Genomic DNA, 25,704 nt, shown 5'->3' with positions numbered 1-25,704 from the left:
CTTAAAAACTTCTGTGAAAAGTGTCAGTGGCACTCATGAAGAGCGTACAGACTTCATGGGTCATTTTTGGAACAACAGCCACTTATTAGGCTATTAAATCCATTAGCCCGGAAGACCTTTGGGCCTTCTACTGCCTTCTATTCTTGCTCAGTGCTGTGACAAGGCTCCGTTCATTCTCAGGCTTTGGTTTGAGGTGTTGTGAACAGAACAGATCACGGTCCTTAGTAAACCAAGATCCAAGAGTAAACCGTGAGCTGCAGGAGCAGTCACAGCTGGTGCTTCCTACAAAACTCCACCTCTGGAGGATGGACACAGCAAGCAAAGCATTCTGTACACCAAGGTACTGCTTACTAGGGGTAGCAATGGGAAAACATCGAGTCTATCAGACTCCCAAATTGACACTTGCCTGTGCTGATGTCTTCAGGGATTTACACTTCTCTTCCAGCCTAGCTTCCCAAAAGGCAATATAGCCCTCAGAGGGAGATGATGAGTCACAGAACCAAGCCAGGCAACCTACTTGTTGAAACTGTGCTTAGAACGTCCCATTGCACTGAGTCTCTTCCAGGTGAAGAGAACCTGCCATGGCCTCCACAGTAAACCAAAGAAGGGACTTTAAGAATTAACTTCCGAGTATCTAGCACCCGGCTCAGTGCTAGCATGTTAGAAAACTATCCGTGGAATGTATGGGAAGCTCTAAAACTGGACATCCCAAATGACTCAATCTCTGTATCTTATTTTTTTTAGGCTAACCTCTTATGCTAAAACCTTTTTCCAAACTGTGTTGCTAAAATTCTTTCCCTGCGAAAGGCATAAAGAATGTGTACTCCCCTCTTCCTGCAGTCCCAGTGACAAACCAAGCTCCATTCCACCTGCGTTCACTCTGGGGCTCAAATGAGTTTATGAGGCTTACTTACAGAGTAATGAGTGAGAGGCTGCAGGGGGATCCTGCGTGTGTTTCACAAACAGCAGCCACACTGGAAGCTCTGCACCCAGGATGCACTGTGACTTCCCCATGGCTGTGTAGAGCATGGGGTTTCCTAAACTTTCCTACTTAGATCCTCTAGCCCTTCCTAGAGGCCCAGAGGCCACATACAGATCAGAGCAGAACTGCATACAGCTGATTGGGAGGATGGTCAGATAAGCAGGTGAGCGTCCATGACCCTCCCGGCTCCCTCTTCCCACCAGGGAGCATTAACAGTCAACAAGGGCAGCTGTGATGCTCTTTGGAGAGCGGGCCTGACTGAAGCTGAAGATGGTGGAGGCAGATGGTCCTGTTTAACACAGCCGGCTCCATGACTCTCTCTCTGCACCAGGGGACTGATGGCAAGAGGATGGTGATGAGCAGGGAGAGAAGACATGTTGACGCAAGGTCTGCACTTCCAATACATCTGCCAATAAAATACCGGGTAGAGATCTCAAGGAAGGCACAAACTGGTCACAGCATCCGGAAACCAGCCTACTTTACCAGAAAGCACTTCCCCTAGTACGAAAGTGGAGAAAAATAAAAATTCTCTTAGATACGTAACTGATCAAAAACTGGCAGGATTTGACTTGAGATTAAAACACAACCCCCAGACTCTTGAAAACCCCGTCATGAATATTTTATTCATAACTATAGGCTGTGACTTAGTTAACAGAGTTGAGAGTTGAACTTCACGTTAAAGACAAAAGGAAAGCAAAGCCAAGCAGTTAGATTTTAGGTAGTTTGTTGAATGGCATCAAAAAGAAGGAATATGAGAACATTTGGCATTGAGTTCTTCTAGTCACGGGAGGGAAGAAGATGTCCAAAGTGAAGGATCTACACTTTCTGTAGATGGTACACACAGCTACTACACTCACCTCAAAAGGAGGGAAAAGATGCGAGGAGCTGATTAGAAAGGGGACAGGCCTGAGGCTGAACAACCATTTGCCTGACACATTTTCAGGCTAAATTCATTTTGCTTACTCCAGGAGACAAGGGAGTGTTGACTTTGAGGATAAACAGAGACACCTGCACAGGATGCAGGTCTAGGCCACAGCCATCTATGACTAACTCTAAGGATGGAATAGCACAACCTGCAGACCTTCCATTCGCCCTCACTGCTCTGCTACTTCTGGGCAGTTTACAATCTCCCTCTCTTCTCCTTTCTGCTTTATGATTTGCCGTGACTCACAGCTTCCCTTGGTTTCTGCATTCCTGCACTGCCTGTTGATACTGCTCTCTAGTAATGAGCTCAACCTGTAGTAAGAGTCCCTCCTTTGTCTGCAAGTCACTGTCAACGACAAGTCTCATAGCACACCATACACAACAGCCCACACAAAGGTGAGCTGCTACAGGGCCAGGCTCCAACCACCAACCTAGAACTGAGGGAAAATCAGCACACACTGGCAAAGCTTGGTAACTGGCAACTACAGAAACCAGCTCGTTTTGGATAAGAGCAGAGGTTAGTGTAGGCTTAGATTTAAAACAAAACAAAACAACAACAACAACAAAACCCTTTTAATAAGGGTTCTTAAATGCTTTAATGTCCTTTCTAGCCCATCACCCACGAGAGAGGTAGTAGAAAGGAAAGGTTAATAAATCTGTTTAGAAATATTTCTTTGGAGCAAATCTAATCTTATTGTCAGGATATCAGTAGTTCAGTTCACAAGAATCAGCAGCAGCACCTTGATCCACTCATAAACACCATTCATGAATCAGCAACGGCAGGTTGAGAAGCCACAAGGCTCTGCCAATTAGCCCAAGTCCAAGGAAGCATCAAGAAGACACCAGTAGCCTGAATCTGCACAAAAACAAGAAGCCCTCAGAACATCATCATCAGAAGTCTTCTTGGTACATTTCTCTTTACTAAGTCACCACAATGACCAACAAAGAATGGTAAGGTATACCAATACCACCCAGAGTTATCAGCAAAGACCAGCATTAGCAAAGGCCAACAATGGCCAGCAAAGGATGGCAAGGCGAACCAATACCATCTACCATCATCCACCGTCTGTTGGGCTGTACTTATATCCTTTCCAAACATCTCATCTCTCAAGCATCCGCTCTAACAAAACACTGCATGACCCTTTCCCAGGCGGCCTCCAGAAAACCACATGTCCATTCCTAGCAAAATGTCCTTTCCGTGTCTGCTTCAGCAAAAACTATTCTCATAAGACAATTTCCAGAAAAACATCACATGCCACAACTCTTCTCCAAAGAAAGCAGAAGTTTCCACTTCAGGGTAGCAAGTTCATGTCACCCAACCCTTAGACCTAACTGCTCCATCACACTCCAGACTCGTTTGAAATCTAAATGGTTCACTGAGTTGGAAAAGAAGCTAAAGACAGCAATAGGACTGGGTGCCAGCGTAAAGGTGGTCAGGGACAGATCACAGAGCAATGGCTCTTTCAGGTAGCGAGAATGACAAAATTATTCTTTTGCAAGATCCATTTTCCAGGAAAGTTACAGGGGAGATGCCAATGACGACTGACAGAGGAGCTTGACGGTGGTAAGGAGGGTTGGGAATGCCAGTGTTGGGAACCTGTACATCGGCATAAGACTGAAGGGAAGAAACAGCATTGCCACATTTGAAACTCGGGGCCCAGTGGTGCCTTGATAAGCATTAATACAATGTAAAGTCCTGTGGGCTCTGACAGCGCAGGGTATGTAGAGTAAGCAAGGTGAGGTGAAGGACTAAAGGCAGACTGGAGGCAGCCTCTAGGGCAGTAGTTCTTGTGTGTGTATGTGTGAGTGTGTGTGTGAGAGAGAGAGACAGAGAGAGAGAGAGAGAGAGAGAGAGAGAGAGAGAGAGAGAGAGAGAGAGAGAGAGAGAGAGAGAGAGAGAGAGAGACGGGGGGGGGAGATCAGATATTCTGCTATCCAGATATTCACAATTCCAAACAGTATCAAAATTATAGTTATGAAGTAGTCATGAAATAATTTTGTGGTTGAGGGTCACTTGAAAAACCGTATTAAAGGGCGGCAGTGTTGGGAAGGCTGAGAATCAGGGCTCTAGGGTGTTGGTTCAGGACCCCCAGGGGACAGAGCTAATAAAGAGCAGGTGAGATGGCAAATGCACCTTAGAGTCTGGCAAAAGTGTTTGTGAAAGGTTGTTAGATGCAGACTTACCAGGATCCAGGGAGTCTTTTTTCCTTATATTTACTTAATGATATTCCCTTGCACACACATACGTGTACATACACACATCTTCAGAGGACAACTTGTGGAAGCCCCCTTCCATCCATTTGGGTCCCAGGGATTGGCAGCAAGCACCTTAACCTAATGAGCCATCTCACCAGCCCAGAGTAACTTATCCCCTATTTTAAACAATTTCTGATTGGCAAAGCAATGGGTTTTGTGTGGTATACGTCGTTTTGTGTTCTTAATCACCTGCCCCCTCACTGTTATCTACCCTGCCCTTGCTGTCCCCTTCTCTCTTCTGCTTTCAGGAGCTGTTCCCACTGGCTTTAGATTCTTCCTGCATACGCAGTCCCTTTCAGATTCTATAGTGTATATTACAAAGCACTATTACTGATACCAAGTAGTGCTTACTGGGAAGAACCTGATATGGATGCCTCCTGAGAGGCTCTGCCAGTCATACTGATACAGAGGAGGATGCTGTAGCTAACCATCGGACTAAACACGAGGACCCCAATGAAGGAGCTGTAGGAAGGACTGAAGGAGCTAGAAGGTTCTGCGACCCCATGGGAAGAACAAAATTATCAACTAACAAAACCCACCACAGCTCCCAAGGACTAAAACACCAACCAATAAGTTCGAATGGAGAGACCCATGGCTCCAGGTGCATATGCAGCAGAGGATAGCATTGTCTGGCATCAATGGGAGGAGAGGCCTTTGATCCAGCAAAGGCTTGTTTTCCCAGTTTAGGGGAATGCCAAGGCGCTGAGGTAGGAGAGGGTGGTTGGGAGAGGAAGCACCTTTATGGAGGCAATTGGTAGGGGGAGTGGGGATGCAATTGGAAATGGATAACACCTAAAATATAAATGCAGAGAATATACAATAAAAAATGACAAAAAAAACCACCCCACATATACTCAAACCCAGATTTCATGAGAGAAAACATGCAAACATTTGAGTTATTTTGCTTAGCATAATTTCAAGTTCCATCCTCAGAAAGAAAAGTAATTCAGTGCTGGATTCTCACAGAAGTCCTCCTCTCTATCGCCCAGATGAGGTGTGACACAGGGCATCTGACACCTAAACACTAATGATTTATCCTGGAATTTTTGTTAACTGACCCCAGGACACTACTTACTCATCTTGTCGAGAAAGGGGAAGAGTGTCTCTCTACACAACCATCCTTTTATCAACTCCCACGCTGAGTATTTGGCCTGTGTTCCCACAAACTGTCCCAAGAGCCCCCACATAGTTCCCATCCACAACTGACAGTTGAGAATATGCAAGCTCAGGGAGTGGATAAACTGCGGTATGTTTGAAAATGCCTCAATGGAACAGTTACATGCTTAAATATTAAACAGGAAAGCCCAAGGCCGGAGGCTAAGACAGGGAGGCAACGCTGTTCTCAGGAGGGCACATGGTGAGGTCTGCAGAGGTTGGTTAGTTTATACATGGGCTTACTATAGGAATGCAGGCAGGTAGGTGTATTCGGTTTCTTTGTTCTTCACAGAATATTTTCCTATGGTTAAGTGTTTTGGGGTCTGTAATTACCTGTGCAACTGTGGACAGGTGTAACCTATCTTTGTGGCCTGTGGTCTAACCTATCTTTTTGGTCTAATGAGGCCTTTGCATGGGGTAGTGTGTAAAGGCCTTGGATTCAACCCATTCGCCTGCTCCTTACAAAGACGAGCCCACAATTATGCATAAACTTTCAATCCCATTTCTTGGTCTACAGAGATAAGGGGCCAGAAAGGGAGTTAACAGACCACAACCATGTCATCACATGACGAAGCTCCCATATAGTTTCTAACCATGGAATTCAGAACATTTCATGGGTTGCCAAACGGTGGAAGGTGCTAGAAGGCGGGTGACGCTCAGAGTAGGCTCCTTGCGCTCTCTACTCATCTTTACTCTTCCTAATACCCTTTTTTGGAAAACTTTCCCTGGATTTTAAGAACTGCTTAAACAAACCAAGTAAACTGAAGGAAACGCTGCTGGAACCCGTTTCTCAAGCAGATGTCCTGAGCTTGGCTTGGCTCCGAAGCGAAAGGAACCCTGGAGGGCTGGGCCCCCTCCAATCTATGGAAGCCCATGCTATTGTGGGTATAGTGTTAGACTGGGTTAGTGACACTCTTGGTTGGTGTCTAACACGGGGCTGTCATGTTGAGGGCTATCCTCCTGGCTTCTGCAGAAGGTACTATGATGAAGGGGTGGAGTGCGCACAGTTACAGTGAGCATTTGTGCTAGTCTTCGTAGGAGGAAGGTGAAGTAACGTAATGTAAAGCAATGGAATGGAGTGGAGGCCGAAGTGCTAGCCATCTGGCTAACCCTGAAGTCTCAGAGACGAGTCCTTAAAAGAGCTAGCTCTATATAAGCTGAAGGTAAGTTTGAAAGTAGACTCGACAATCCCTGATTAATCTGAACCCCATGAACACTTCTGCCTGTCGGGTAAGAAATATCTGAATGTTTACCTTGTTGGCGGGATTCTCTCAGCGTGATTCATGTGGCAAAGCTGTGTGATTAAAAATGTCACTGTCCTGCTACTGAACTTCACCATTCTCTTCATTCCGATACAAGAGGACAAGTATCACCCAGGTACAAGCATCCTGGTATAAACAGGGTCACCCTGTCATGTTGCCAGGGTGTGAACAGAATACAAAGTGTTGAGGTAGAGTTAAAACTTTATTTTCACCGCCTTGTCTAAAGGGTGTAACTGGGGTTTATATTACAATAAATACAAAAATCAACTCACACACGTAACTTAAAAACAACGCACACAAGTCAGCCTTAGAATGTTTTATTTTAAACTTGCTGTTCAAACTTTGAAAAACACTCGGCAAAGAAACAGCGCACAGCATCTGCCATAACTGTACCTCTGAGTTGCTTTTCCTCTAAGATATGATATGTTACAATTTCAACTGCTTACACGCATGGTATACGCAAAGGCAGGGATGTCACTGACTACTGTGAAATGGCTCCGTGAACACTATGAAGCTGCCTGACACATTTTCCTTTCAGTGTCTACTGCTGCCCACGGCAACGGCACGAGGATACGTCATGTTGCTGACAGTACACCTCACAACCAGCCCCAGCTCTACGTCAAACAGAACTGCAACCTAAAGCAGGCATTTTCCTAAGTCAGTATACTCAGCTACTTCTCTCAAAAATACTTCCAATCTGAAACAAGTCTTTTAAAGATACAATAACCTCACTTTTCCCTAACAGAACTCATGCTGTACTTTTTTTTATTCTCAAAATATATTTGATATACTCTGTGCAAAATGTTAAGTTCTGTATAGGTATGTACCTTGTTTTGAAAAAGTTTATAAAATATAGTGCCTAAAAACCACCTCAACATTAGACAATAGGAAGGAAGAAACATATCAGACAAAGCCTAATTCTTCACATGAGAAACTAAGTATGTTCTTAAAGCTCCAGTAATACATTCCTTGAAAAATACTCAGAATGCACTTTGGTCATTATTGGACACATTAGAACACAGGCAAATGGAACACAATGCTGTCTGCTGTTTCCTATACAAAGAGCACTCTACAGTGAGGCTGAACTGACGCTGCTCAGAGGAATGGGAAGACCAACATTTACACATGGCTCTGTTCTCTGCACATTCCTGATTTTAAGAATGATTTGTAAATTAGAACCGCACCAATCAAATAAATTATTTACAATTAATTATTTTAAAGACCATAAAATATGCTAAAAATATGAATATATTCAATATGACTTTGCACCAAGAAAACCCTAGATTGTTTCAAATAATCTGTTTTAGAAACCAAATGCTTGGCTTAAACAAAACAATCACAAAAACATTTTGTTTCATGTAATTCTTAAAACACTACTGATTGTACAAATTTAACAACTCAGAATCAAGGCCAGATGTAGGGACTATCATATCTGCCCTACTTACTAACGGCAAACATGATAAGCTCCTACGGACGCTTGACAAGGGACCGAAGGGGAGAGCAGCTAGCTTTCCATGTTAAAAGCATCTAAAAATAGCCCTTATGTAATGGAGATGGGGGAGGAGGGCACCGGATTAAATTTGGAGGCTGGAACTAGGCTGAAGCTGTCCTTCTGGAAACTTTGGAAATTTTATAACTAGTAATCAGATAAATATCTTGTTGGTTCTTAACTTTATTCTTAAGCTGTATTTAGGTGTGGTAGGAACAGCATACGCTATAGTGTACCATGGGAAATTCTTTTGAGTAAACGTAACGCACTTTAGTAATAACAGTAGGCACTTCACTTGTGAGATGAGGACAGACCTCACTCAAAAGGATACCATATTATGCCCTAGTACACTGTAACATATCCACATAAAGATATACACCAAAAGAAACAATTTTAAAAAGTGCACATTTTGAGCATGCACAGTTGGAGCTGTGCAAACAGCTCAGTGTTTTAAATAAATACATTTATTACTAATTAATTTTTATCAAAATATTTTACAGTATGGTAACCATTTACAATTATTGCTCCATTAAGAGTTTTGCTATCAAAGAGCACTTGTTGACCTGTTAAATAATACTATATAGTAATACTGAAGGGTGCTTCAGCTGCAGCTTTTTCAGTCTAGACCCCGGTACTGTTTTGACAGACCTCAAGAGTGATTCCGAGTGGATCCTGCTTTACCCAAGAAAACGTGTTTAGCTGAGACCAATGCACTATTTCAGAGTTAAAGAAGTTCTCCTCAAGTAAGGCAAGTTCACGGCATTGATGAAGAAATAGTGCTTAGCAATGGCTTCTGGTTTTACAATTTGTGGATCAACAACTGGTTAACAATTACCAGGATCTCAGGTTATGTGGATCAGTTCTGCCACCCTTTCAACAACTAAGAACTTCAATGCTTAAAACAGACTAAATGTTTAAAAAGAAAAAAAAAAAAAGAAAGAAAACAAACACACACACAACAGAACAAAACAAAACCAGTGAACAAGTAAAATAAATATAAGATTGCACGACACAGTCTGATGTAAACACCTCGTTCCCAGCAGACGCCTGGAACAGAGCCGACGGCTTGTAGGCGGCCCCGTCGGCGTTCGTGTTCTGGCCCCCGGGCTACATCTCCATCTCTCAACTGTCATGATTTGATCTTCCACAGCTATTAAAAACCACAAGTCAAGATGATTACTGATATGGAAGCTTACGTCTGACTACACATGACCCTTACCCTCCACCTGCAGGTCCTGTGTCTTCTTTATCCCTCCGTGTGGAAGAACTCATGGGAGCATAGTGCTGATAGTCAGATTTCTCCTCTGCTTTCACTGAGAATGTCGGCGGACATTTACTGCTTGTTTAACATGCGGTTTCTACCCCCTGCTAACATTTGTTTGTGCATGGACTGAAGTATGTATCCACTACTATATAAATAATACATTTTGGCCAACCAAAGAATTTCCTCATTGTTGAATCATTAGAATCAGTTTCAATTAATGAGGAAAACAACAGTTCCTCTTACTTACCCTAGAATATGAATATATATGTACCCCCCACAATGATTCTATTCTAAATTACAATGATTCTATTTTAAATTCTACGAGAATCCATGACATGTAACGTCCCTGAAGTTAAATGTGAAGCCACTGTTACTAACTGTATACAAACTTGCCAAAACCACCCCAGTATGCATTGAAATCCCAAGAGTGACAGGGTTAAAGAAAATAAAACAAAGCCACAGGCTGTCACCTTCAGATTAAATCCCAGCAAGTCACTGATGACACCAGAAACAGCCGACAGGATGACCACCTGGGTTATGTTGTAGAGCAGCGGGTTCATTGTGAGTCCGTACAGCCTAAAGGGGCTGTCCAATTCCTAGCAGAAGGGGAGAGATGTTAGCCTAGGTCCTGCAAGGATTTCCAGTTAAATTAAATCCCCAGTATGCAAGAGAGAGTTAAAAAACTCACCATCCAAATGTTATAAATTATGGATACTTGTAGAAAGGACAAGTTTATCTAAACTCGAGACAAGTAAATTTTAATAGTGTTTTTTTTTTTTCCAAGAAAAGTAACTTCCTTTAAAATAATTTTATAAATTTGTAGCTCCAATTCTTGTTACAAATGAATGCCTAGCAGAGTCCTGGCCGATGAGCTATAGGAAATTTGAGAATACGTTTAGGGATGAGAGATGTGGCAGAAGCTAAAAGAGATACCACCCTTGTACAATTACTAGTTTCATTAGCCAAGTCTTCTGATAATATTAATATCTGAATAAAAACTCTTATTTGAGTTAATTCATTTTCAAATATACAACTGACTAATGGATTAGAGGATTAAAATATTAAAAGGTCTATTATATGCCAGGCACCATGCTGGCTCTGGGAAGACAAAATTCTATCCTAGAACAGAAAGACTTTATAGTTTAGTAAACATGCAAATAGTTGAACACTGAGGCCTTAACCAGAGACCAAGGCTTACAAAGGCAGGGCTTAAGAAAGGCATCCTGAGAGCCAGAGCAAAGGTGCCACGGGCTGTGAGCACTGTCAGAGCCCAAACACAAGGCAGCAGCCTTCGAGAGCTGGCTTCCCTTTAGGCAGACCCGACTATAAACTTAGCATAAAAAAACCATGAGCCAGGACAGCATGGCAGGAGTGAATGGAAAGGGGTTTCTGGGCTGGCAGTGTGGAAGACAAAGAGCAGGAACCCCAGAAACAAGAATGCTTTAAGCTCTGTGTGCCCTATTCTCACGTAAGAGGCAAGGGTCTCAGGGAGGGCAGTCTTACAGGGAAAGAGGAGGAGCTACAGAGTAGTTGGCCTTAGACGCAATGGCCTTGTGAATTTCCTGGCCATGGGAACTGGGAGAGAGAGAGAGAGTATACAAGTCACACTACGGCCCAAGTTCTGGACTGGACCAAAGCAGACCAATGTGACTGTGTCCACTTTACAGTTTAATAGTCCCCGCTGTCAGCCAGAGCTCAGCACCCGAAGATACCCAATACAAAAGACTAAGCAAACAGAAAACCATCAATTCATGGTATCTTTTTAGGAAAAAAAAAAAAAAAAGATAGAAGAAAGATGATGTGTCTGTATTCTCTAAAACCTGTCATAAGATCTTTCTAAAAGAAAGCCATTAATAATTCCCTATTTTATTACCCCCTTTCCTACCTCCTCTGAATCTTTTTGATGCCCAATTTCCTGAGAGGTACAGTCTACACTCAATTAAAACTTTATTTGACAGAGGACTAACCCTATCACTGGGTCATAACTAATCTCATACCATTCTCTGAAAACTTAAAACTCTTAAATGGTATGATCAATTAGTTATAGAAACTGAGATTCTTAAATACATTTTCATTGCAAAATTAATAAAATCATTTTCTAATTCCCAAGGATATTATGACATCAAACACAATTATAGTATTTGGTTTATCAAAAATAATTTTCAAATTCAACACTTACTAACAACCTTTATATGTAACTATGATTATCACTGCTTTTTAAGAGAACTTGGGTCACATGGAAGACTGCTCTATGAAATGTAAAATGATAACTGAGTTAACTTCTATCCTTCTTTTGTGAAATGTTTCCTAATATTCTAAATAAAATAGGTTAAAACACACACACACACACACACACACACACAGAATCAAACAAGTAAACAAAGAGAAAGTCCCTCTGCATTAGTAAATGTCTTACCATACTTCTCAAGTGAATTATTTGGGCCACTTGAGCAATGAAAACCAAACACAAGCACGCATGTATGCTGGAATGTAACGTGAGAGGCACTTAGGTAGACGGAGGGCAGACAAACGGAAACAGACACATGACAGCACAGCCGCCCTCCAGTTCCAACTCAGGTTCTTCTTACCTTCAGCAGTTTAGTAGCCAGCTTTAAAACATTATTCACGAGGGTCAGCTCCTCCTTTTTGTTAGGTTTCTTCTCCATTTTCAAGTAGAGGTTTATCTTTTATATAAAAAAAGCCCCATAAGCAAAATCATTTAAGATGGTAACATATATGTTTTCTTTTGCAGTGTTGGGGACTAAACCCGGGCCTTTTGCATGCTACAGTCACTTTACCAACGCCTTACATCCCCAGCCCTCAATACACATTCTTAAAAAGATCTGAAAGATCAACATACTAATAGTGGTCCTCTGAGTATTAACATTACAAATGATTGTAATATTTAACCATTATTATACATTCCAAATTAGGAAACTTAAAACTTAAAAAAGTAAACATTGTACTCTCAGGGCCAGATCACTTAGATAATGAATAACAACAGAAAAAATTCACCAAATTGGTTCATGAATTTTTACGAACCTGATAAAAATATTTACATATCTTTATTATCGACTCCCTAATAAATACCTTTGGGTACCCGATCAGCTCAGTTTCTTTCTGTGGAAAGGCTCTGACGCCAAGCCTCTGTCATACCACACTTTACCTACCCTGGTAGCCACAACTCCAACCAAACCAACAGTCAACACAATGCATCTGCCAGAAGTTCTAGATGCTATGATGTGGACAGTTGCTAACACCAAGGGCAGAAGTCATATGAAGCAAACCCAAACCACGTGTAAAGCAACATGGGGTAGTGAGTAGAGAGGGAGAACTGGACAGGAAGTGTGGGACATGGACTGAGAAGCCATCTGCCTCACAATCAGTTGAGGGAAGTGGTTGCTCTGTCTAATCCCATGAGAGCCAGGGGCTGTCAGAGATGGTTACCTTCAGTGGGAACTCTCTTCTTCATCTAATCAAGCCTATTTAACTACTGAATATTTAAAATACAAGCTCTTCCTAACTAAAACAAACTGGCTCATTAACAAACATTTCTTTTGGACAATTCTTATGAAATAGCAAGAGGAAATATTTAGCAAACTCATATAAAATAAAATCAATTATCAAAATTACCATGTTTTATTCTCCGCTGAATACAAATTTAAAAATATTTTAATGTGGTTCTGTTAAGCTGTAAAGCATCGTGACCCACTAATGCTTTAAAACCTACCACTTTTATAATACTACTTCCTTCCTGGCAAAAGAACATAGAACATAAAAAACAGCAGATTATATTTGAAATTTGAATCGAGGCAGAAATGCTGAAAACTGGCTGTGTACTATCAAAATTTAAGTTTAGAATATACACATGGGCTGTCCGATGGCTAAGTGGGGATATGTGTTTCATTCCAGGACTGGCGACCTGAGGAGAGACTCCAGTCTGCCAAGTCACCCGCCCTCTCCCCCATCTCCCACAGCTGGACTGCAGGACAGAGATTAACTCAGGAGGAACTCACCTGCTCCGTAAGTAATATTGAGGTATTGCTGTATTTTTTGCTGGTTTCTGATCCAAGAGTAACAAACCTCAGGAGGAACAGCGACAAGGAGATGCACCAGATCACCAGCTCCCAGTTGTAGTGACAGTCCAGGAAGATCGCGTGCACATGGAGCAGCTGGGAAGGCAAGAGAAACCCGTGAGGCAGCATCGTGAGCAGTCCATGTCATTCCAAATGCAGCCTTGTTTTTACAACACATCTGCCATGAAATGTTAGGCACATGGAGACTAGTATAACCAACAGCTATGGATCCTACCGTTTCGTTAAATCTGAATTTTACAGTACGCCCTTAGATTTAAAGAAAAAGTATTTCAAATTTAGTTAAAACATTTAGCTTTCTTTTTGTCCTTGATATCTGAACCAACACTCCACTCTACCCCAAGATAAATTTTGCATCTAATCTTTTTTGATGCAGGCTTTTAATAATTTAGAAAAGTCATTCATCCCGTGGTTATACTTCTCCTTTCCTAGTGCTGAGGACACAACACACCCAGAGCTTTCTGTAGGCTATGTTCTACTCTGTCATGGTGCCAGGTCATGGACCTCAAACAGTCTTCTTTAAACTATGCTGTTTTATCTACATCTTGACTACGATACCACAGTATCCACATCACAGTTTACTTTCTTTCTCATATTCATTTGTCTGCTCTCCCAGAGGGACAGAAGGAGACACATGCATATGCCACAGTGCAGGCACGTGTAATTATCAGGACAACCCTCAGGACTCAGTTCTCTCCATCCATGTTGGTTCTGGAAACTGAACTCAGACCATCAGGCTTAGAAACAACTACCTTTGCCCACTGCACATTATTGCTAGTTCCAGTTTATTTTTGATTCCATCGAACTTATTAACAATATTGAAGCATTCAAATTTAAATTAGTTTTAATTCATTTTAACTTGTATAATTATTTTGGTCACGTTGTCAATTTCTTCATCACCAACAATGCAGCAGCACTGTGTGCGCCCTTGTCCACAGGTGTGAGGCTTCCCTTGGGTATTGTCTGTAGGATAAAACTACCAGCTCATAGGTTCCCTTCCTCACAGAGGAATCACTGTATACTCAGCCAGGCCTCACTCGGTCTTCTTTAAACTCATCTAACTTAACATCTGCCAGCCTTGTGGTAAATGTACCCACTCTCATTACCTTAATCTTAACTTGCCCTCAAACTTGGGGAACACAAGCATGCCCCACGAGAATGCCCCGCCGTCTTGGTGGCCACTGGTGTTTCTACATTATCTTTGTATATTTTATAGCTTTTCCCTGTGAGATGCTTGTCTTACTGACTTGAGAAGACAGACTTGCAACATTACCACTGATGTCATTGTGTTTTCCAGATTCTCTTTGTCACAGGTGGAGTCCTTTGCAGCCCAGACTTCTCATTTGTGGCTGAACTTAAAATTGTGCTGCTTATATTTCAACCTCTTTTCTAGCTAGAATTTATTCTCAAGAATGAAATACTTTCCTTCAGTCTGGTTTCACTTCCATATCCCTTAAGCCACCGTATCATGTATCTTGCATGGATTTGCAGAATTCTTCATTCATTGGACATTCCATTTCTCTATTAATGGCATAATCTTCCTCTACCTTGGAAATAATTCTGATCTCTAGTCAGGCAACTTGTCCCTAAAAGCTCTGGACTGTGCTTGCCTTTCTGCTTCCTGATAAATCCCAGAAAGCTTACCAAACTTAAAACAAAAACAAAAAAAAAAAACCCAAAAAAACAAAAAACAAACAAACAAACAAACAAACAACAACAACAAAAAAAAAACAGGCAGGGTGTAGTATCAAATGTCTTTAGTCCCAGAACTTGGGAGGCAGGGGCAGGTGGATCTTTGAGTTCAAGACCAGCCTGGTCTACAAAGCAAATTCCACGGCAGCCATGGCTACAGAGAAGTCCTGTCTCGAACAAACCAACCAACCAACCCCAACAACAATATAGCATTGTGTTAACTGTATGTGGCTGTGATCCCAACCATTCTGAGACTGAAGATGAGCAGTGCACATACATCCACGTGCAGTGCCATAGTAAAGTGTCACAGTGAGACCCATCGCTCTGTATGATTCATAAACACTGATAAAGTGAGAATAAAAATCCATATCTGAGTCTGCTGAAAATTGTAATTTGTTTTCTGCATCTATTGAGATGACTGTGTTTTCTCTTCATTTTCTCAAATGAAGTTTGTAACTTAAACCACCTTGGCCATGGCTTACCACTCACTGTACCACTTCCTGCTTTTCCTCTGATCACTTTGCTGAAGGACTTTACATCTGAGGGCTTCCCTTTCTATGCTCTCCCCGGCCCTGTGATCAAGGTTATGCTGTAATATGAGCAAGAAAGTGCTGGGGAGATGGGACAATGCCTGTCCTCAAGTGTGAACATCTGATTTTGTACTCCTAGAACCCACATAAAAATTTGGGAGTTGTGGTAACATTTATAATTGAGAATTCACAATTTTCAATTGTGCCAGTAAAGTAGCTTAATATTGTTTAAAACTTTTTAAAAATATAAATGTTCTTCAAATTTTTCTAAATGTATACATTTCCTCATTGCTAGCTGGTTGTGCCTTGATTATATTATAGCTAGATCATGTGTCATTTGATATTACCTGGGTATTAGTTTTTGTTTTTTGTTTTGAGAAAACCCTGCTGGACTACTGAACTCCTTTCTTAGCTTCCCAAGTGCAGGTATGCATTACTATACCCTGTCTGCCTGGTAACTATTTTATTGTAAAACTGTTTATAAAACAGAAAAGTTTGACAAATTGTCCTTGTACATTAAAAGAACTTCATTAATTCTAAAAATATTCAGAGTCATGGTCTCTGAAAAAGCGAGCTCTCTCCTCTCTTTCAGAATTCTTGTTAGACTAGGGATGGGCTGCCACACATCTTTCTGCATCTTCCATTTCTGTCTGTCCTGGGTTATAGACCATTTTACTTCAATATCCCAGTTCACTAAATGTGTGTTTTAACCTTGATTGTTTTCATTTTTGATTGAAATGTCAAGAATTGTTTTCCGTTTCTCAGAGGCACTACTGGTCCTTGTAAAGCCTGCTCTCTCTCCTAACGGCTTTGTCTGCCATTAATCATTCCAACAAACTCGCTCTCTATCTGGCTAATCTATTATCTGACAGTGCTGGTTATTGATCTGCTGACTCATACTGAATTCTCCTTCATGTCTTTGAGTCTGTTTAAATTCTGTGGGATCCAGATCCATGTTAAAGAGCAGTGGTTTTACTTCTGCTCTTTATCTAGAAGCTGAGGACCACTTTTTATATTAGATCTTGACATGGGAAGTTTAAGATGAGATATGAAATGCTAAATCGAACCCTAACCCTACAGTAAGGGCAGACATATAAATTGTTGACTGCCTGACTGACAGACACACACTTACCTTTAATCCAGGCTGTCGGCTTGAGGCTTCTGACTTCAAGATGAACTTATAGAGACATGCTACTCAGGGCACCAACTCCTAACCTCGTGTTGCCTACTACAGTAGGAACAGTAGGACTGACAGTAAACCTCACCCTTCACCCTAGGGTTGTCACGGGACTAATGTATACACATAACTGCTCGAGTTTGTAAGCTTTTTCTTTGTTTTTGATCCTTTATGGTCTTGTGAATTCATACATTAAGAATATTCACATACACATGCATGTATATAATATATATGAGCTAGCCCCAACCAAACTGGCATTTGAAAGCAGGAGTTATCTGTCGCATCTAAGGTGGATGTGTCTCATAGCACAGACTCTGCTTGTTAAGTATGTGATCACTGAGAACTCTTTTTTGAAGACGTAGCGGTCAAATCACCGTAACTGTTTAGGGAGAAGAAACTTTTAAATTAATAGTAGATGGGAGAAAATTGGTGGCTGGGGTAATGTTAGCTACTGAATACAGGAGATAAGAATGAATAGATTCCAGACAGAAATTGCTCATTGTATGTTAACTCTATAGGCAGGCCTATTACTTGTGATGTAGAAAAAAATAAGATGCAATTTCTTCTTCTACAGAAAAAAGTTACAAAACATCTGTTTCAAAGTTTGTTTAGGGATCTGGGGTGTAGGCTCAGTGGTTAAGAACATTTACTGCTCTTAGAGAGGACACAGGTTTGGTTCCCAACACCTCCAAGAATGACAAATGTATGTAACTCTAGTTCCAAGGGATATGATGTCGTCCTCTGACCTCCGTGGGCACCAGAATAAGAAAGGTGTACAGAAAAGGACACACGAGACTTGAAGGAATGACAAAGATTGGGTCGGCAGGAGAGAGCTTCCTAGGGAAGTTCAGTAGCAGTAACACACTTATGATACCTAATGCCTTGTATGTGAATTAAACCAGCCACCGCTTTTAGGAGCCGCTCCTCAGCGGTGGCTGCGTCTCCGTGTCACACGCTGACTCACCTGGGCGCAGCAGATAAACACAACGGAGATTGTCAGTAAGAAGGCGGATGAAACGATGACATCCACGGATCGCTGAGGACCGCGGCGCTAGCAGGGGAAAGGGAAAACACCTTTAAATATATTCACTAATCAGTAGATAACGTCCAGACTTCAGTCATAACTTAGAGTGCTGAAAATATACCTGACTTGCCAGATGAATGTGTTAACATTTCCCTCTGATTTTACAACACGGTCGATGTAGAACCTGCACAGCACAGACTCAGTAGTGTAGCTTCTCAGTCAACACTGTAATCACCTATTCAACAACTGTCTCCTGAGTAACAGCCAAACTAGGCTCTCTGCTAGGTGCCAGGATACAGCAGGGAACAACCTGGAAACTCTCCCTTCACAGGACTGGCTGGGGAGTGAAACCCGAAACTGATAAGCTAGCTTCACAGTGCTATGAGGGAAAACTATACACGGGAGTCAACGGCAGAGAAGTGAATTTACATTTGGGGCTTTAAAAAGAGCTTCCTGAGGCAGTGGTATTTCCATCTACAGACCAAGGACACGATGGCACCAGCTCTGTTCTAGACAGAGAAGGTGGAAAGCGGACGATCGCAGTGCATTTGCAGAGCTAATGCCGTCCAGAGGCTGAGAGAGGAAAATGTAGAGTAAGCTAAGAGAGGCAGGTAGAAGAGCAACGCCTAGATCACAGACAGCAGCCGGAACATATTAAGGGTCTGTTCTTTATCTAAGAAGAATAGAAATTCCAGAAAGGTGAAAGAATCATATGACCAAATCCCAGTTTTAAAATCTCTCTCATGGCAGGCTGAAGGCAGTAACAGGGGAGAAATGTTAATGCTGGAAAAGCCAATCAAGCAGCAGCTCTAATGGGCCAATAGAGACAACTAGTGACTTTAATCAGGGAGGTGGACATGGGAACAAAGAAATGTGAACAGATTTCAGAAATATTCTGGAAGCAGAAAGGATGGGAGCAGTGATAGACTGAATGCCAGAAACCAAGAGAAGCTGTCAGGATAAACAGCCTTGACCCTGCACGAAGACTCCGTATATAATAGATAATATATGGGTCTTATATAATAAAACCCACTGCTATGTACTACAAAAAACATGTCCAGGAAAAAAAAGTCTCCTTAAAATTAATTCAGGTGTCTGCCTTTTCTAGGGTAACACTTTATTTCCACAAACAGCAAGACTATTTAAAAGATTAAAGGAAGGAACAGCATGTAAAACAGTCATGTACGGTAATTTTAAAAAGTAGTAGGTCTTGCTGGTTAGATTCCTCAAGATTGGTTTTTAAGTAATGGGCTCCCTCTGCTGGTTTATGAAACTATTCTGGGAAGAAACAACATCCTGTGAGTGAGAAACTGCTGACTCTAACATGCACCCATAAATATAGACAAGAAATTGGAACTACTGGGAAAAATAGTACATTAGGAGATCGATTATCAATAGCATTCTACCTTAAGATAGGAACGGAGAGACAGCCACATTTTTATATTCTGTACTTTCTTCAACCGGAAATGAGGAACCTCAGATTTCCGAGCTCTCCTTGCAGATGTCAAATGTCCAAACAGTTTTGCAAAAAGTAATCGCTAAAAAGAGATTAAGATGAATATTTTTGTACAAAAATCAATCAGCAATGAGTTGTTATGACTTAATTACATAAAAGTGGTTAGTGAAATACTAAAATACCTAAAAAAAAAAACAAAACAAAACAAAACAAAAAAAAACCAACTTTGGGTGCTAAGAAAAGGGTAAGCTAATATTCTTCACATCACACTCACTTGCTTATATGTTCTTTCTGCTACACACAGCAAAAAAAAGAAGATCCACACAAGAGATACACGAACCACAAAACTTATCAGGACCATAGAAAGGATCATGACATCTTCGTTAGAGCCAAATGCAATCACATAAAGTTCTGAAGCGGAATGGGCTGTGAGCTGCTCCAAGTCTGTTGCTTGTGACAGTCGGAAAACAAAGGGAGTCAAGCCCAGGATTAGGGAGATGGCATTTCCAAACATCTGGTATCCTATGCCCGGGACATGGCTGTTCACCTGAGAACGCAGGCACAGGGAAGAACAAGGGAAAGCACACACAATCAAATTCCTACATTATAAAACGAGCCTATTGCACATTAATTATAAGATCTCAAATTCACTGGTAGACATGGAAGAAAGATCAATCTTAGATACTTACATATTTTAAAAGTTAGAAATATCTACAAATATTAATATTAGAGTGTTGACATCATATTCTAAATTAAACCCAATTCATTCAAGAAAAGATTCAGAAGCTAGTGATGGCTCAGCAGATAAATATAGCCATCACCAGAGCCTGACAACCTAATTATGACCCTCCCCTAGCAGGAGAACTGCTTCCGACCTTAATAAGCACACTGTGACACATACATCCTGACCCCCAAAACAATTAAAAATGTAATTTTAAAAATTATAACTAGTCAAGAAATCTTTAACTTGTATTTTTCTTCTGAATTCAGAAGGCAAATAAATGCCTCTCAATACCATTTAATAAGATAGAAAATGAGAGAAGAAATTAAGTAGGAGGAAAAAAGGTAAGGAGGATACAATGAAGTAAAAGATAGTTTACTTTTGTGAGAAATGGGAAAAATCAAGTTTTAAATACGCTACATTGGTAAAGCCGAATCATCAGAGAGCTACGTTTAAACTCACAGACTGAGTGAGTCAGGTTAAGTTATTGTACAGCTCAGTTATTTAGACTATAAAGTACCTCTGGCTTCAATCCCCACGCTCTTTGGTTGACTGGTTTTAACTATTCACAGTGAGAACTGTAATATGGAGTCTGTAGTTATTTTAACTCTTGTCCTACACAAAATCCTATTAAAATAAAGAACCATAGAAAATTTAAACTCCAAATCACATCACGTCTAGTTATCCAGAGAAATAAGAAAAAAAAATATTGAAAAAGATAATCAAAGAAAAAATTCAATGGAAACTGAAATACCAAACTCATAATAATTGTATCAAACTTCAACACCACTGCAGGCTGATGACTGTGTGCACTATGTGTTATTTCTCAGCAAGAAAGCACAGTACACATTTCCTGCTTGAGTTTTAGCTGCTAATAAACTCATACACACACACACACACACACACACACACACACACACACACACAAATAACACACGAGCGTACACAAACACACACACAATCTTACCACAGAAGAAAGAAGAAGAATTACAGTGTGGCATCTATAGTCAATAGAAACATTAGCTACATAAGCTTGTGATCCGAGTTTGGTCCCCAGGATTCATGCAAAGGCTGTCTGTCATCTGTCTTCCATAGTCAAGTTGTGACACATGCATACCACACACCCCACTGAACCTTCAAATGATGGAAGGGTCGTTAGCAAATTACATTTTTAGATGGGGTTAAAAGAAAAGTAACAAATTTTCAGTGTAAAAAAAAAGAAGTGCACAGGTTATTAACATTTAGGTAATTTGTTCATACTCAATAGCCACTGAGTTTACCCTTTACCTAACGAATCAGAACTAAGAACTCACTCTGTTCATTATCATTCCACTGATTTCAAGCACAGACATGTCCGCTTTCTTACAGTCGTTGCCTTCCCAGACTATAGCACTGATTTTTTCTAATCCTGGATGGGAACTATGAAGCCAGGGCAAATGACTCTACAAAAAAAAAAAAAAAAAAAAAAAAGAAGAAGAACACATTTATCACATCTTACAAATCAAAGTGTCTACAAAACTATACATAGCTATATGTGTATATACAATCACAACTATACTAAATAAAATTGGTAAATATATACTTTATAAATGAAATACATTATCTGTATATTAGCTACATTTATGCAGTACAATTTTAGCTACATTAGAACCTTAATTTAAAATTAGTTATCACATTAAACAGATGACATAAAAATTATGCAGTAACAAAAATGTAGAACCTTAATAAATATCCTTCCATTTAAATATATATTAAAGTATGTTAAAGAAAGTACTTAGCTGTTAACCAGTCTAAGGCTAAAAAACATGAGTGTCACATTGTCACAATGTACACTCATAACGGTCCAGCTCATGGTCACTCAGAACAAAGTGTGACGGTTGAGATCTTCAGCTCTGAAAAACTTCAGGATTTAATCTTATCCTGGAAGAGATTTTCCCTCATTACCTTTATTAACTGATTCAGTTACTTGTGTGGATTTTTAAAACAGCGTTTCTGGAGAGGATCAATTAAGCCTTTTCTTTTTTCAGATACAGCAAGCATTGTAAGCATAAAGAATTACAAGTATTCTTTGAAATACAACAAACACACTATCTCCCAATGTTTCAAGAAATAATAAAAGTTTAAGAAGTTGAAAACTTTGGTATGGATCATCAAATGTTTAAGTTTGGTTGTTTGTTTTGGATATACAATTAAGTGGATGGAGTTGGAAAATGGACGATTGGGCTGCAGGAGGCAACAAAAGCAACGAAACACTTTCACAGCAACATGTAATGAAAGATGTGGCCGAGAACTCTAAGACAGCAGAGCTGGAATAGGACTATTTACGGTACAACACTTCGAACTCACAGTTAACTCAAGGATTGATATATTTCCCACATTTGATATCAAGTATTTGTTTGGAATTCATTACCTAAGGAATATGATCAACAGACTGTTGACATGCAATATTCCAAAATATTTCCATAAATTTAAGAAACATAGTATTTCATATGGGGGAGATAAAGGTGAACCAGTAAACTTCAACTTAAGTCACCTAAAAAGTCAATAATTCATAAAAGGGGGGGACATTTTTATCTTTTCTAAATACTGTTGTCGTGGTCTTTATATATTTCACTATCTGTGGGGCTTATATGCTTTGAAATATTATGAAATATTTACTTCAAGTGGTATTTCATAACTTCTTGACAAACAATATATGCTAGTTTAGAACAGAAATAGTTTTATATCAAATTATATATCAAACTTTCTCTGAAAGTTTAATAATAAATTATTCAATATACTGGAATCAAAATGCCCTAGAGGTGCGGCTTTGAGGGAGGGCGCTCACGCAGTATGCAATGCACGAGGCCCTGAGGTCGGTCTCTGATGCTTTAAAGGCAGGAGAGGGACTATGGGGCATAAAATGTATACAACACTGAATTAGAAAACTGAAATACAGGAGTGTCACAGAGACTTGTCTCCTAGGTGACTGCAGATCCTGTCAGGCTGACAATAAAGCTAGCCAGCACAGAACAGTAAGTCTAGGCAGCAACAGACTCTAACCAAATAATAATAGATTTCCAGTCTCATTGTGTAACAGAAATTACAGGTCTGCTCAATTACACAAAGAATATGTTTGCACAATAGAGGTCAATCTAGAGAAGAATAAGAAGTCAACTTCTTTGCTGTCCTCAAAGTACTCCTCCCAAGTCATTTATGCAAACAGTTGGCTTCATTTTATTACAGCCAAAAGCCAAGAGGAAAGATGGCCATTAGAACCGGTCAATTTAGTCATTCAAAAGAACCACGAATCTTTCAGTGTATTTGTGTTTTTGTCAAATACACACTTAGAAAGTCTAGTTTAAACATACACAGGATATAGGGAGCAGATAGGGAGCAGATTGGAGGCATCCTAGCCTACAGGGCTCAGCAGAAAAGCAAGAGTAAGGAGCTACTCCAGTTCGTAACGTCATGCCGCTGTGAAAGGTGCTGAGCACAGTTAGATGGGTCTTGTGTGGCCTGTGCAGGTTGGAAACAGTGAACAGCACAGGTTTTCAAGACCATCTTCATCCCAGATCCCCAGTGCCTCGCTTCAATCTATCTTCACTCAAAGGGAGAACCTTAAACTACAACGTTTTGTTTAAAGTCAATTCACTGTGACAACCGCTTTACTTGGCAATTCCAAGTATGGGAATGTGTTCACTAAAATCTGGCTATACCTACTAGAAAATAATATTATCTGAATATGGCTTTTTATTTCATTATACACCCAGCAATAATTACCAGAGGAAAAATCCTCTTCTATGAAATATTTGCTGAACAAATATAACAAAGCTATGTATTTGGCAATATTCTGAAAAGAACATGCCAATCCAAATGCTCAGGGTAAACAGAAGACGGTCTTGCAAACCCAACACAGACCTATAGCCTGACAACAGAACAATCTGGTAGTATTTTTCATTAAAGAAAACTAATTTCTAGTGCCTGGTAACTAGTAAGACTGAAAAACATGAGCCTTCTGGGAACTTGGAAATAGAAAATTGTGTAAAAAACAAAAGAGCCTTTATTCTAAAAACAATAATTAATATGTAAAGTCGTGTATTCAGAGTTCTTTTTAGTCTAATAGAAAAACAAAAGGATGGCATCAAACGCACAGTGCCAAATCATTAAACAACGTCATAAGTAATCTCAGGTGGTCTGCATCTTTCTGGTGGTATGTACTAAATACGTATGTGTACCAAGGGTAAGTGGGACAATGCAATGACCACACCAGCCAGGCATCTACACTGTTTATGGAGTTACAGGAGTGTGCAATGCTCACCCACAGCACGGTCTGGGCACTTCTCGCTATTGTTTTCAGTGCTTCAGACCCAGGGACCTTAGGCGTTCCTGTGGCCACACGAATAGCTTCACCTCTGAAATGAGCCACCGTTAGCAACCTCGCATCTGACCAGGTCTCGGAAACCTTCAATTAAAGCACTTGTTCCCTAAACACAATCATCCTTCCGTTTATCAGTCCTGTCTTGGCTGGTCTGCCGTCTGGACTCCCACAGAAACATTATTCGTGCACCTCTTCCTCTGCTTCTTTTCCCTTGTTGGTAGACCTGAGTGAGCCTGGGTCTCAGAGAGAAGCCAGCACGGTTTTCCTGCCTTGCCCGTTCTATACACTCCTCCCTGCTATCCTAGAGGCTGTGGTCACCCCTGCCAGAACTGCAGATTTTCTTCTTTTAACCCCCGCCCCAGCCTTATCATGTGTACCTTAACATGCTTAGTCTCTTACACGTTAAGCACAGCCTTCAGGTCTCTGCCTCTCCCGTGGACGCCCTCATCTTCCCCACAGCCACGCTGGGCTTCTCAGCATCACTCCTTCCGACTCCCCCCACCTCGCAGGGACTTGCTTCTCTCCCCGGCATTTGGCAATGAGCCTGAAGCCAGAACCAGTGGGCATATTTTTACAGTGAAACATTTTCATTCAGCTACTCTGGCAGCTGGCTTTACCAAATTTACCTTTCTTCTCAACATGCTGAAGTAAAACATTTTAGGTGAACTCTCAAGTTATTTTGTATTCTTTTATTTTGTTAACCACCAAGTTGTGCAACTGTAAATTCCATGCTTATCACTCCCTTGCATGTTCTTACACCCAACTGCATGTGCTTATATATGAATATAGAAACAGCGCTACACAGTTCTCCAAGTTATTTTCTCTCAAAAAACAAAACAAATTTATACTTCAACTTATAATTGAAAATTTAGGTTCCCCAAACTGACTTGTGTTGACCTGTGGCTAAGTTAAATTTCACTGCTATCAACTGTTTATTACAAGCCTTGAGTTAAGCTTGTGCTGACCAGCACTGCAACAAAATACCCAGCAGGAAGAGGCACAAGGAAGGCTTGTGGTACACAGTTCAGTCGTGGTACCGTCTGTCCTGCCAGGAAGGCAGCACTGCAAGAACGTGTGTGGCACTAATGGGGAGGCAGAACAGGGGAATGCCAGTGCTGGGCTGGCTTTGTCTGTCCTGTCTTAGCTATATTTAGGATGGTAGTCCTTCCCTCCTCAGATTAAGGGGAACCAAACACCCAAAGGTGTGTTTCCTAGGTGACTCTAAATCCTGCTAAGTTGTTATGTGCACCTTCACATTTATCAGATAATGGCAAGCTTCTCCAAAGCAACTGAACAAATCTGTATCAACACACTGCTT

The 25,704-nt window shown here is 40.8% G+C and overlaps 1 protein-coding gene across 1 annotated transcript in view; it reads right to left on the bottom strand.

Moving 5' to 3' along the window:
• Positions 1-6,880: 6,880 nt before the first annotated feature.
• Positions 6,881-25,704, bottom strand: part of PHTF2 (putative homeodomain transcription factor 2) — a 104,311-nt gene continuing 85,487 nt past the window's right edge. Inside the window, exons 12-19 of the mRNA XM_080936201.1 lie at positions 21,340-21,468; positions 19,580-19,852; positions 19,256-19,387; positions 17,790-17,876; positions 13,349-13,504; positions 11,921-12,016; positions 9,803-9,928; positions 6,881-9,218 (exon numbers count right to left, since the gene is read on the bottom strand). Of these exons, the coding sequence (XP_080792327.1) occupies positions 9,198-9,218; positions 9,803-9,928; positions 11,921-12,016; positions 13,349-13,504; positions 17,790-17,876; positions 19,256-19,387; positions 19,580-19,852; positions 21,340-21,468 (1,020 nt within the window). The 3' untranslated portion in view covers positions 6,881-9,197. The remainder of the gene's footprint in view (positions 9,219-9,802; positions 9,929-11,920; positions 12,017-13,348; positions 13,505-17,789; positions 17,877-19,255; positions 19,388-19,579; positions 19,853-21,339; positions 21,469-25,704) is intronic.

The sequence above is a fragment of the Micromys minutus genome, assembly GCF_963924665.1.
Source record: "Micromys minutus genome assembly, chromosome: 23".
NCBI classification, from domain to species: Eukaryota; Metazoa; Chordata; class Mammalia; order Rodentia; family Muridae; genus Micromys; species Micromys minutus.
The sequence above is the reverse complement of the archived record's forward strand: the minus strand, read 5'-3'. Positions and strand labels throughout refer to the sequence as shown.